This window comes from Kogia breviceps, chromosome 19 (genome assembly GCF_026419965.1).
Source record: "Kogia breviceps isolate mKogBre1 chromosome 19, mKogBre1 haplotype 1, whole genome shotgun sequence".
NCBI lineage: Eukaryota > Metazoa > Chordata > Mammalia > Artiodactyla > Physeteridae > Kogia > Kogia breviceps.
Window position 1 is genome coordinate 21964460 of NC_081328.1, and position 14687 is coordinate 21979146.

The 14687-nt window shown below is 36.3% G+C and overlaps 1 protein-coding gene across 6 annotated transcripts in view; it reads left to right on the plus strand.

Moving 5' to 3' along the window:
* Nucleotides 1–14687, plus strand: part of BCAS3 (BCAS3 microtubule associated cell migration factor) — a 564511-nt gene that overhangs the window by 246136 nt on the left and 303688 nt on the right. For all 6 annotated transcript variants that reach the window (XM_059047562.2, XM_059047561.2, XM_067021771.1 and 3 more), the window contains 3 exons: nucleotides 1729–1853; nucleotides 4403–4568; nucleotides 6531–6631. In XM_059047562.2, the coding sequence (XP_058903545.1) occupies nucleotides 1729–1853; nucleotides 4403–4568; nucleotides 6531–6631 (392 nt within the window). The remainder of the gene's footprint in view (nucleotides 1–1728; nucleotides 1854–4402; nucleotides 4569–6530; nucleotides 6632–14687) is intronic.

The following is a 14687-nucleotide window of genomic DNA, read 5'->3' on the forward strand; positions in this document are numbered from 1 at the left end:
GTGATTTTTATGGGTAATAACTTGTTGTGTTTAAGGAATGTTAATGATGGAAAGAAGAGGCCTTTGCATATATGGCAATGTGCATTACATGAATTTGGTCAAAGGCAGACACCAAGCAGAGTGGCTTCTGATCCAGACTTTTTGCTTTCCCTACGAGGAAGACATCAAAACAAAAGGCTCAGGAAATAAAATATGTGAGAGACTGTTTCAGGTGTCATAACACCTGGAAAATGAGATTACCAATCTCATTTTTTGAAAATTAGTTGAAGGCTGTGTGCTATACAGGAGATAGCGTTGAGTTCTGTGATATGGGAATTCACAGCGCTTTCTACATGTAACCTAATACAGTGGTTCTTAAACCTGAATGTGTGCCAGAATCTCCTGGAGGGCTATTAAAAACACAGATTGTCGTGCCCCACCTCCAGAGTAGGGTGTGGCCTGATGGATATTTGCATGTCTAAGAGGCTCTCAGTGCTCCCGGCCAGGGACCACACTTTGGAACAAATAAAACGCTATAAACCTTAAAATAACCCTAAGAGAGGTAGGCATTGCTGTCTTTCTGTTTTATATATTTTATATATTTGTTGTCTGAGCACTGAGAGGTTAAATAACCTAATCAATTCACACAGGTAAAAAAGTGGCAGCACTGGGATTCAGATTTGTGTTTCCACCTGACTCCAAAACCCAGTCTTTCTCTGTCTAACCGTACTTCATTAAAAGATAAAGAGATAAAGGGTAGTGAGCAAACGAAGGTAGAAATAATGTTATTTGACATTGGAGACTGACTAGCAGTGGCGGAACATTATTCTTGTGCCCCGCCTGGGCTGTGATCTTGACCAGTGTACAGTGGGGCTATTTCCTGGTGTACGAGTCAGAGACAATAATACACCATTTCTCTAAGGTGCTTGACAAAATTGCTAAGGAACTTTGGGGCAGTCTTTGACAAATTGGGAGAGAAGAGAAATATAGGATTTGCAAGAAGATGAAAGGTTGATATCAGAAGTCAGTGGTATTAGAAGCTGAAAGCTGATTTGGGGAAAACAAAGAGGACAGCAAATCCTTTTTTATGGTAGTTATGTGAAGTAGCAGAAGTTACTTAATGTGTCCTCAAACATAGGAGAAGCAGAACAAAAATAGACCTATCATCTTCACAAATCCTCAAAGAAAAAATAAACAAGAAATAGGAAGATCAGTGACTGTAATCGCATTAGATCTTTAGATCTACTCACCAGACATTGTCTAACCATACATATATGTCTGAGAGCACTGTCAGGATTTCATTGTGTATCATCTCGTGTTTTCATACATGCTGTCTCCATTCAACTGTATTGTCAGTCCCACATTTTACAGATTGAAGTGAACTGATAAACTATTCTATTATTTTGAGATGTTTTTGCTGGTTCTACTGTTCCACTTTGAAATATCCAGGGAAATGTTATCTATCTCAAATGTGTTGACTTGGATTTTGCCAGCACATTCTTCAAAAAGAAGCTAATTTTTATTGGTATAAATTGCTATTCCCATAATACTCTGGAGCTTTGAACTAGTTTTGCTTTTACTGCAGATCACAGTCTCACAATCACCAGTTGTACTTAGGGCAAAATGCATGTCCACATGGGAACATTTGAATACTTAGGGGCAAATTGTAAGGGAAATATGTCATTTTCGCAAGGACCATGATTTTATCATGGTAATTTTTCTTTTTTTACTATCATTTTATTTTTTAAGCAAAGTTAAACCACCTCCACAAATTTCACCCAGCAAATCAATGGGCGGAGAATTTTGCGTGGCTGCGACGTTTGGGACATCCCGATCGTGGTTTGCAAATAATGCAGGTCTGAAAAGAGAAAAAGGTACGTATTTTTACTCAAGTTAAACTTGCCATTTGTAATTTTTGTTTCTTGAGGAAAATGCAGAGCAGTTCTCTTTGAATAATCTTGAGCTCAACAATAGAAAAAAATTTTCCCGCTCAGTTAGCATGTCTCTCCTCAACTACTCAAGTCTCAAGAAGACAGGCTATCCTCTCACTATAAATGTGGAATAAATTGCCCACTGAGTGTTTTTTATTTTGTTTTGCTGGTGACAATATACAGGTGTTCTCAGTGCTGTCAATTCCATACCATTATATGTAACTTTTACATTTTTCTCAAACTAATTTTATGCCATTGTCTATAAAGTGTGGAGAGGAAAAACGTTGTTATCCCTATTTTAGAGATGGAGAATTTGAGATCGGTAAGTTTAAATAATTTAGCTAAAATCACTAGTTAGTAGGTTATGGTATCAGAGTTTGAACCCAGGTTTTCTAATGCTAAATCTGCCCTTAAAAAATAATCTACAGGGCTTCCCTGGTGGCGCAACGGTTGAGAGTGCGCCTGCCGATGCAGGGGACACGGGTTCGTGCCCCGGTCCGGGAAGATCCCACATGCCGCGGAGCGGCTGGGCCCGTGAGCCATGGCCGCTGAGCCTGCGCATCCGGAGCCTGTGCTCCGCAGCGGGAGAGGCCACAGCAGTGAGAGGCCTGCGTACTGCAAAAAAAAAAAAAAAAAAAAAAAAAAATCTACAACAACTCTGCCATGTTATAAATTAAAAGATAAAAACAGGCTCCCACTCAGAAATAAGAATCATCTTTTATGGTAACCATTGTCCCTTTGAACTTATATAGTGGTGTTGTTGTTGTTTTAAAAAATCCCTCCTTTGTCCACCAGAGTCAACTTATATATAATTACTCTGTTAGTGTGTGATTCCTCATTGTTTCTGCTTAGAAAAGAGTGCCTGCATTCCTGGACCAAGTGTTTAATTTTGAGTGTTAAACATTTCCTCTTGGGCTTCCCTGGTGGTGCAGTGGTTGAGAATCTGCCTGCTAATGAGGGGACACGGGTTCGAGCCCTGGTCTGGGAGGATCCCACATGCCGTGGAGCGACTAGGCCCGTGAGCCACAACTACTGAGCCTGCGCGTCTGGAGCCTGTGCTCCGCAACAAGAGAGGCCGCGATAGTGAGAGGCCCGTGCACCGCGATGAAGAGTGGGCCCCGCTTGCCACAACTAGAGAAAGCCCTTGCACAGAAACGAAGACCCAACACAGCAAAAATAAATAAATTAATTAATAAAGTCCTACCCCCAACATCTTCTTTAAAAAAAAAAAAAAATTCCTCTTATTATTGTGATACCATTAAAGTAGGTCAGAAACCGAGTTGTTAGCGAGGCACTTTTCTGACAGGTTCCACAGGCTGTATTGTTCTTGGCAAAATGGCTCTCCCTTACGCTTAATACTGGCAGTCAGACATCAGCCCTTTCCCTTGTTATCGCCTTTCAGTGGCCCTTTCCTTGGAAATAGGATCCCAGGCACAGCAGGCTCTTTACCTAAGTGGGAGAGGATACAGTAAAGTATGCAAGCCTTCCATTTTCTTATCCCATCTTTATTTTTTTGTTACCTCCTCAGCTTTAATGATGCTATCGAAATGACTTTTTGTTACTAGTTAAAACCCTCTGTGAAGCTCGATTTCAAATGCTTCTCGCTTCTGTTCTAATTACCCTTTTAACTTGCTACTCCTTTATGTCCCACTACTGGTCATTAGCCATTTTCTCAAAGCAGCTGTAATTGAGTCCTCTGGCATAGAGATAAGGTAACCCACCCAGCATTCATGAGGGATTTCATATGCTCCTAGGTTTACTGTAAAACCCAAGATAGAGGACTAAACCTGGTTTGGTAGTGAGGACATGTGTACTCCTTATAAAGTCATTTGATTAGATCCATATTCAGCACCTGACCTCAAAGTATGACTGGTCTTCATTTGCCATGGGAGGAAAGAAGGAAGAGGATTGAGAGGAAAGGAGGACGAGGATTTGGGGGAGGAGGACATGTGTGTGTTTTTCATTTGTCTGTTTGTTTTAATCCAAAAATTTAAAGGAGGGCGTTTTCTGAGAGAGAGTAGATGAGAAGTTAGGTGGATTCAGGCAAAGGGTCTCTCCTGCAGTTGAGTTGGTGCATCCAGTGTAACTAAATCTTAGTCCATACAGGGTTCCTTTTCTTTCAGTTCTTCCCTGTCCCACCTGATACCATTCATTTTTCGTAATGTGGGACAAATTACTACACTGCAGGCAAATACAAAAGACTGTATAATATTGTTTGAGCATACTAGAATTTTGAGTATATGTCATTCTTGAAATAAATTGCTTAAATTTAAAAATATTTTGATAGCATAGAACTTTTCATGTTCGTTAGCATCTACTTATAAGAGACAATTTTTAGGCAAGAAGCAGGCACCATGTGAAAAAATTCCTGCCTTCTTATTTTCTCTCAGCAACCTCAGGAACGGACTGAAGGGTCAATAACTTGTAGAAATGATGCTGTGCTCCTTTTATGCCAATATCACATATCCAGGATCTGTTTTCCTGTTTTGTAGATCAGTCCAAACAAGTTGTAGTTGAATCCCTCTACATTATTAGCTGCTACGGGACCTTAGTGGAGCACATGATGGAGCCAAGACCGCTTAGCACTGCACCCAAGATCAGCGATGACACCCCGCTGGAAATGATGACATCTCCCCGAGCCAGCTGGACTCTAGTTAGGTAGTATCTCTTTTTGTTTTTTTGTTTTTGGGTTTTTTTTTTTTAACAGCTTTATTGAGATATAAAATATTAAAAGTGTACAATTTGGTAAGGTTTGATGTATGTATACAGCTGTGAAATCATCCCCATAATTAACATTATAAATATATCCATCACCTCAAATGTTTTCTTATGCCTCTTTCTAATCTCTCACCTGCCCCCCTTTATCCCTACTTCACCCACTGAGCCCCAGGCAACCACTGGTCTGTTCTCTGTCACTATAGATCAGTTTATAATTTCTAAAATTTTATATAAATGGAATCAGAGTGCATAATCTTTTTGTCTTCTTTCTCCCAGCAAAATTATTTTGATTTATCCCTGTTGTGGTTTTGGACAATTCATTCCTTTTTTAATTGAGATACAATTTACATGTAATACATATAATACAATTCACCCACTTAAAGTGAATTTTCACTAGGGTGTGCATCCATCACCAGAATCAATTTTCATCACCCCCCCAAAGAAATCCCATACCCGTTAGCAGTCATCCCCTTCCCCCCCATTTTCCTTCAACCCTTCAGCCCTAGGCAACCACCAGTTTATCTCCTGTCTCTGGATTTGCCTACTCTGGACATCTCATGTAAACGGAATCATGCAAAATGTGACCTGTTGCATCTGATTTCCTTTACTTAGTATAATGTTTTTAAGGTCCATCCATGTTGCAGCATGTAGCAGAACTTCATTCCTTTTTTATGGCCAAATAATATTCCATTGCATGGATATACCACATCTTGTTTATCCATTCATCAGTTGATGGGCATTTCCACAGTTTAGTTGTCATGGATTATGCTCCTGAGAATATTCATGTACAAATTTTTGTGTGGTCTTATGTATTCAGTTGTCTTTGGTGTATGCCTTGGAGAATACCTCCCTTTGAACTTCTTTCTCCTCGCATCTTTGAGTTACCTTTTCTAGGACTTGTTTATTTTTCCTATCCCACATAAAGAGCTTTAGTGCTTCCCCTATTTCCAGTCTCATGCTCACTGCAAATAGAAAGTACATTGAGATAGCCATTATGGGGAATGGAAACTAATATAAATAGATTGGAAGGTTTCCTTTAAAGTGATTCCCCAAGATATAATGGTTTATCACTGTAAAAATGTTTATTAACAATCAGAGTCCTTCTCAAAAGTACATAATCATTAGAACCTTTATAATCTAGTATAAAGATGGAGAAATAAGATCTAGGATAAAATCCGTTCAATATAGTGTACAATAGTATAGGAGAGACAGAAAAAATTGGTCCTGACATGTATGGAAGGAAACAGACAAAAATGGATATGAAAATGATCTCTCTCCTTATGACATTTTAAAATATTCTTATATTGATTTTTGGAGGCTCTACCTTTCTTTACTAGTACTTTACTGCACTGGATTGATCTGATCAATATCTTATTTATCAAGCTATTTAGGAATGGGCAGATCTAATTAAAATTACTGCACCATCATTGAAATAAGTGGCTTATTTTGGCATTCAGATGCTAATTAGGTCTTTAATAAGCCAACCATTAACTGTGTTTTTCTAAGCCATTTTTATCTGCTTTTATTTTATTTTAAAATGTATACATATTCTAAAAATAGAGAGCTCTAACAAGTGTCAGAAATTAGGTAAAAATTAGTTGTGACATTTGAATTCCACACTTCCTCTCTGTTCAATGTTTTGAATGTCTTGTCTGTCGTATTGAAGGGTCGTCTGCTTTAAACTAATATTGGCTGTATGTAATTAGTGTGACTCACTGCCACCTTTTTATTCTTTCTAAGCAGATGGCCTTGTGTTTCAGGTTTCAGCACTCCAACAAGTTCATTTTAATGATTACAAAGATAGTGTGAGTTTATATCAATGTCTTTAAGTGGTGACAGTGATGGTGATTTACATCCCATCTATTAAGCCTGAATATTAATATTCTTCTGCTGTTTCCTTAGAACTCCTCAATGGAATGAATTGCAACCACCATTTAACGCAAACCACCCTCTGCTCCTCGCCGCAGATGCAGTACAGTATTATCAGTTCCTGCTTGCTGGTCGTGAGTAGTTCTCATTTTTTCCCTTCCATAGAGTATTTTGAGCTTTCATTTTAAAATGCTGACTTTTAATGCAACCATGCATATTACCACTCGTCCATAGGCCAGAGGCCATAAGTAATCAGACTGAGGCAAGTAAGATATTTAATACAAATATATACCATAAGCTTTAGCATACATTAAGTATGCCTCTAGCTGTTCACATTCCCTGGCCATGAGATATCTGGTGGGCTCAAAATTTTATTTTAAAAGTGAGGATACTAGGGTATAATAAAGTTTCATGAAATTGGAATTTATTTCTGACATGAAAAAAGTTAAGCACTTTTCACTGTGAAAATTGTATCAGCAGGCTTTTCGCTTTGTAGAATTTTACTTGCAATAATGAAGTAGTGATTCCGGCTGCATCAGGACTTTGTTTGTTTACTTTTATACCTAAGCCCTAACATTTGTAGAGGTTGATCTGGATTCTTTTTTAACTTAAGGAGAAAAAAATGTAGATTGAACTAGAAACAGCCTTCCTTGTAGGTGAGGCCTGAAAAGATAATTTAATATTTATTATCCAGTTTATGGTCATAGAATTAAAAATTCTTTACAATTATAATTCAGTTTTGTAGAATTCAGTGGATCCTTAATTTTACTTGATGGCTCTGAGTACTGCATGTTTTTAAGAAACTTTCTAAAAATCAACACTGACATGTTTTTAATGGAGTTTTGTTGAATCAGACATAATTTCTTGCCTAGCTGTATTATGCAGCATGAAGTAAAATATTTGTAAAACAATTTTATTTTATGTTTATAATGTGTTATATGTTATACTGGAAACAGAGAAAGTGTATTGACTTTGCTCTAAAGTTACAAAACTCTATAATTGTAACAAATAATTGGCAGTCTCATTCTCTTGTATAATAGAACCCGCTGATTCTTCTTCTTCCTGTATTTATTGAGTGACTTCTATGTGTCAGGAACTTGTGGTTTAAATGAGAATAGTATGTTGCTTCTGTCCTCAATGAATTCAGTATCTAATTCGGGAGACAGGTGTAAAAAGATAAAAGGAAATTAGGCAGGTGCATCAGTGAAGGGTTATACATTGAATTATGAGGGCAGTGACTTAAGTTGCCAAAGCTTTCACAGAGAGATAATAGGTAAGTGGTTTTCTGGTTCCAAGAAGCAGAGAACATAAAAGTTGTTAGGGTCTAGGTTATCTAAGCATATATTTAACTCTGTCATATGACTTGGAAAATACATGACATTTATGTAATATCAATGTTCACGAGAACATTTCCTCCTACTTCTCAGTAGGGGTGAAAATAGCTAATTGTTGGATTAAGTGTAGGTAGCTTTTTCAGAATTAATATTGGTTTTCTTTGTTTAGTTATTTTGATAGGTCTGCTCAGTAGACAAACAGTAGCAAGTCCCAAATACGTGAGAAAAAGATATGGGCCAAAAAAAAAAAGGCAACTGTCTCTATTCCTTAATTTTTTTGTCCCAGTTAATTAAGCTGATGGATATGACTTTATTTTAGCAGCTCTACTTGCACGGTTGAAGAACCGCCACTGTAGGCAGTAGCAAGCCATCAGTTGTTTTCAAGCATTGGAACCACACCATCAGAACTGCATCTTAGAAAGATCACCCTGGCAGTGTTGTAATAAGAGGAGGTTCAGGGTGGGGAGGGGGGGCGGAGTGGAGGCACAGTGATCCTGGAGCAAGATGAGAGGGCTTTAGTTAAGGCTGTTTACAGAGAAGACAGGACAAACCCGTGAGATGTTGCACAGTTGGACTAGAACAGAATTAGACAATTTGAAAGAAAGTAGTCACTGATGATTCTATGGTTTCTAAATAAAATACATAATATAATGGATTTTATGTGAGACCTTTTGAATTCCAGGTGGACTAGCGTTGGGATAAGGATGAAAAGGCCTAGTTTCCAGTTCTAGACCACCTCTCAATAACATGGAAAATATAAAGTATCAGTAATGATACTTGCTCTTATGAAGGTGTTACTATGGTCAGAGAAGTGATGCTAAAGTCCTTTAAAAACTGTAAAATAATCTATACATTTAAGCATCATTCTGAACCTTTGTTTCTTATCTCAGAAGTGCGTATTTTCAAATATTAGACTTCAGGGACTTAACAATGGAATCCCTATTCTGAATATGTGATTTTGACGATGTTGCCAGATCTGTCATCTAAGTGATAGACTTAATATGTCTGTCATATATCTAAGTGACATAATTATTATGTTTCCTCTTTTCTAGTGAAATGTTACTATAGATATAACTTATTAAGTTTATAACTTAATAAGTTAAAAAATACCTAAGAGGCAGGTAATTCTGTAATAATTATTATATTGCTTCTTTACATTGACAGTAGAGACACAGATTTAGCCTGGATTTTTAAAGTCATGTTTTTGACATAAAGAAAGGCTATTTGATTGAGAGTCCTCGACAAGATAGTATATTTCATGACTGAAGCAATTAAATATGCAAAACATAGACATCTGCATCAGAGGAGTAAGAGCTGAAATATAATTGGTAAAAGCAATGCTGGAGCCAGTTTAGAGAGAATGCCTTTGCCTACCCATCTGTTGAGCCCTCTCTGTAAGTTAGAGCCTCATTAAGAAGACTTTCTTATTACCTTCTTGCTTTCTCTCCGGTTTCCCTTACTGAAGCCATTTGAAAAGATGATGTGTATACTGTACCTGGTGGCAGGAAGTTTTTTGTTTTATTTAACCATATTGAAAATCACTCCTTACTTCCCAACCTGCAAACTGTTGATAAATATATTACTGAAGGTATTTTCAAATATAACGATATGGAGTAAAACTGTAATGCAAACTTCACAAAAGTTGTCAGTATTTTCTTTGGTTGTATCTGGATCTGTGGATCAAGTGAAGCAGACTTGTACAAACTCCGGAAATTATAATAATAGTGGACAAAGAATGATGTAAATGGAAATGCGAAAGAGACTTTGTCTCAGGGAGAGGAGAGTAGGAGAGCAGGATGTTTAGCAAGGAATCCCCACTCCCCTTTCAGCCCTGTAATCATAATAAATACACCACTAGTTGTAAACAAAGTTCTGCATATGTGGCAAAAGGGTGACTGGTGGTAAGGGAAAGGGAAACCTGCCTGAACACTAAAGACTTCTTACCTAAATTTAGTGAAGTTAAAACTCCAAATTTTGTATTAACTGTAATCACACTTCCTACCCATATTAATTGAATGGAATGATACAAAATTGAGCAATTTGGGTGTATCATAAATTGACTCATAGTAGCCTGCTTCTTACAAGAGCTCCTTACTATGGAGGTAGAAATCACTCCTTTGTCATTAGGAGGATAAGCCATAAGAAATTGCTGTTTAGAATAAGCAAAAAAAGTCATATGGTTTGAGTAGATTGACTAGTTTGTGTGTGCAAAGTGGATATGCAGATGGTAATCTACTCTTGCTATATAGCTCAGTAAAGGTAAAAGTCAAGAATCTAATATATAAAAAAAGTTTTGCCTGGGTCATAAGAAATCTTGGGAATCGTTTATAAAAAGATTATAGTAGTGGTGATTAGTGATTTTTGTGCTAACGGTATATTTTCTTCCTTCCAAAAAAAAAAGAAAACCACACATGCTATAGTTACCTTTTCTAAAATAGGCTTTTTATTTCAGTGTATTTCTTTGCCAAAAACAAAGATAAACATTAGACGAGACTAACAAATATCAACTAGCTTTGAATGTGATCCCAGAGTAGACAATGCTTTTTCTTTAGTCTGCTTCAGAGCTTCCCAAATTGTAAATTAGAAACAGGGTTTACTTGGGAAAGTTTTATTTAGGGCAAAAATAATGTTTCCTCCTTTTCTTTCAGGTAATTTGGCAGCAGCAGTATTTTTTAAGTTGCTGACATTAACTAGCTTTGTTGGGGGTAGGTCAGACTTTGAACTTCCAAGATAATCCATGGGTTTGTGAGAAGTTCCTCCCTAAGCTTACTGAGTTTTCTTTGTTAAATGGTAACAAAGGATCACTCAACAGAAATATAGCTTTGATACACAATAGAAAGGTGACTGATACCCATAGAACCCCCCCAGTGTTTTATTGGGGATATAATTGTTTTTCTCTACTTATAAAGGCATTATAGGAAAGGTGGGGAGAGCCTTTGACACTAGATGGAAGGGAATGAAGAACACTGAAAATGGTTAAAGCATATATGTGGGTTTTTTGTTAATTATTTAACTCTCTTTCAAATATAATTCACTGTTAACACAAAAATAGTATCAATGTATTGTGGTCTTTAAAACACATACATGTGTGTGTGTATGTGTGTGACAACAGTAGCATAAAGGCCAGGAGTGTGGGAAATGGAACTATACTACTGTAAGTTTTTATAGTATATGTGACTTCAACATCATTTGAAGGTTGTTAAAGATGTATATAATGAAATAAAAAAACAACCTAAGTGCTCAAAAAGGAAATAAAATGTTAACAAATAAGTTGATGTAACCCTAAGCATGTTGATGCTCACATTAGTTATAAGTGGTCTGAACATCTAAACAAGTCATGGATCAAAAAATAAACCCCAACTATTTGCTGCTTAGGAGAAACCCACTTTTTTTTAATTAGCATTTTTTATTGAAGTATAGTTGACTTAAAATGTTGTGTTAATTTCTGCTGTACAGCAAAGTGATTAAGTTATATATTCTTTTTTAAAATATCTTTTCCATTATGGTTTATCATAGGATATGGATTATAGTTCTCTGTGCTCTACAGTAGGACCTTGTTGTTTATCCGTTCTATATATAAAAGCTTATATCTGCTAACCCCAACCTCCTCCCCCTTGGCAACCACCAGTCTGGAGAAACCCACTTTAAACCCTCGCTGGCTACATTAATATAAGACTAAGTAGAACACTCCACCCAACAACAGTAGAACAACGTACATTCTTTTCAAGTACACAGGGAACATTGACAAATAGAGACCTTCTTCTGGGCCATAAAACAAGTCTCAATAAGTTTAAAAGCTTTCAAGTTATACAAAGTATGTATATTCTCTAACCACAATGGAATTAAATAAGAAATGATTAACAGGTCTCTGGGAAATCTACAAATATTTGGAAACTAAACAATACACTTCTACATGATAGGTGGTTCACAGGAAAAGTCAAAAGGGAAATTAGGATTATTTTTAGCTGAATGAAAATGAAAACAGAACACATCCCTATCTTAGACTACTATTCAGGGAAAAAAAATAGTAGATTGAAGTATAAATACATGCAACAAGTTGGATGATTCTTAAGAACATCATGCGGACAGAGTACGAGGGAGGGTGTTGAATATGACCATAAAGGGTTCGGTAGATCTTTATGGTGATGGAACCGTTCTGTATCTTGATTACTATTTTAGCAACTTCTTATGAATCTGTAATTCTTTCAAAATAAAAACTTCAGAGAAAAATGAAATATGTATGGGATGGCACTAAATCACTACTCAAGGTGAAATTTATAGGACTAAATACCCATGTTATAAAATGAAATCAATGACTCAGCTTTCACATTCAGAAACTAGTAAAGTAGAGCGAATTAAAGCACAAAAAGGGAAATAATAAAGATCAGAGTGAAATCAAGGAAATAGAAAACATAAAAACAATAGAAATAATGTAGAAAAATAGGAAAAAGTATTTAAACCATAATGTTGTGGTGTGGTTTTCTTCTGCTTGGTGTCTGTGAGATTCTTCAATCTGTGATTTTTTAGTTTTCATCAGATTTGAAAATTTTAATGCAGTTACATCTTCAAATTTTTTCTGTCACTCTGCTTCTCTCCTTTTGTGACTCCAATTATGTGTCTGTTGACAACTTGATATTTTCCCAGCTCACTGATGCTTTGTTCAGTTAAAAAATTCTCTTTCCTTCACTCTGTTTGATTTTATATAGTTTGTATTTCTATGTATTTATATATATTGTCTTCTGTTCTGCTGTCTAATCTGCTGTTTTATTCAACACATTCTTCATTCCAGATACCATATTTTTCATCTATAAGTTCCATTTGGATGTTCTTTTATATCTTTCATTTCTTTCCTCATCGTGTACCTGTTTGAACGTACGAGACATATGTTTTGTAATTGTTGTTTTAGAGTCCTTGTGTGCTAATTCTTTTCACCCCAGTATTGCTTGGGGTTTTTTCTATTGATTGATTTTTCTTCTTGGTGTACTTTCCTACTTCTTTCTGTGCGTAATGATTTTTGATAGGACTCTGGGCATTTTTGGTTTCATGTTGTTGAGTGGTGGATTATTCTGTTTTCCTAGGATGTAATCAAGTTACTGGGAACAAATTTGATTCTTTCTTTGTTTATTTTTAAGCTTTGTTATGGAGGGTTCAAAATAACCTTTTGCTTAGGACTAATTTAATTATTTTAGGAGATAATGTAAATCTAGTCTCTTTCATGTGGCCAGTAGTAGATATGGGTGACCCTAATTATTTTTTACATTTCTGGTCCTTAAATCCTATGTATTATCTTGATATTACATTACACCAGTTCTGCTGCCTTTACTTTTGACTCATTACCTTCCCTAACATAAATACAAATAAAAAACATGTATATGAGTACCTATTAACACATTGTGATAAGTGTTTGTTAATTACCTGAATTAATTGGTATAGAAAAGATGGTGAAGGATGAAGGAGGTACAGAGAATTCAAGCCATATCTGCTGAGACAGAAATGACTTAGGAAACCGTAATTCGAAAAGATACACGCACCCCAGTGTTCATTGCAGCACTATTTACAATAGCCAAGGCATGGAAGCAACCTAAATGTTCATCGAAAGAGGAATGGATAAAGAAGATGTGGTACATATATACAGTGGAATATTGCTCAACCATAAAAAAGAATGAAATAATGCCATTTACAGCAACATGGATGAATCTAGAGATTGTCGTACTGAGTGAAGTAAGTCAGACAGAGAAAGAGAAATATCGTATATCGCTTATATGTGGAATCTAAAAAGAAGTGATACAAATGAATGTATCTATAAAGCAGAAATGGACTCACAGACTTAGAGAATGAACTTATGGTTACCAGGAGTGGGAGGGTAGAGGGAAGGGATAGTTAGGGAGTTTGGGATTGACATGTACACTCAGTGTTATGTGGCAGCCTGGATGGGAGGGGAGTCTTGGGGAGACTGGATACATGTATATGTATGGCTGAGTCGCTTTGCTGTGCACCTGAAACTATCACAACATTTTTAATCAGCTATATTCCAATATAAAATAATAAGTTAAAAAAAAGAAATTCAAAGAAGGAAGAAGTTAATTGTTAGTGGGGATGGAGAGAAGTGGCTGAATTTCAGAGAAATTGAGCAAGTTGCCTCTGTAGGATTTGGAACTATATGAGGTTACTGAAGAAAAGTGAGGAGGAATGGATGACTAGCTTAACAGTAGGTTATGCCATTCATTGAAACATTAAAGAGAAATATGTTGCCTAGAGTAGGAGAGAGAATTGCTGATTGCAGTGTTGCATCTGTTTTGGTGCATGCAGTATGTATCCTGGTGGTAATATTCAGTAAGTTCTTGGAAATAACTCAGAACCTTCCATGTGTGTATTTATAGACTTGAGCTCCTTTCTGAGATTGTTTGGATATATAATTAGTAATTGATGTAAGCTTTCTCTGAAATAATTTTATCCTAGAGAGAATTTAGAGAGAAGAGATGAGGTTCCATTATGGTACAGACAGCATAACATGTAAGAAGGCAGTGTTAATCATTCTAAAAGCTCCACCTGAAACCTTACTTTTCAATAGCTGGGCTATCTATTGATATATCGGCTTTTTAAAAATGTTTTTCCTTTACTGATCACTTGGACTTTACTAGCACTTTTATTTAAATCTGTATATATAATGAAGTAGATAATACCTAAAGCTAGTATTGAAATTTGTCTTACCCATAGAAGTATGAAAAACACAAGTAGGCCGCATATTTAAGGTTAGATTCTAGAGATCTTAATTCCCAACTAAATTTTGTGCTGCTGACCTACCGGCTACAACTGTGAGAGTAAAAATAGGAAATATTTTTCCTTGTAATATAAA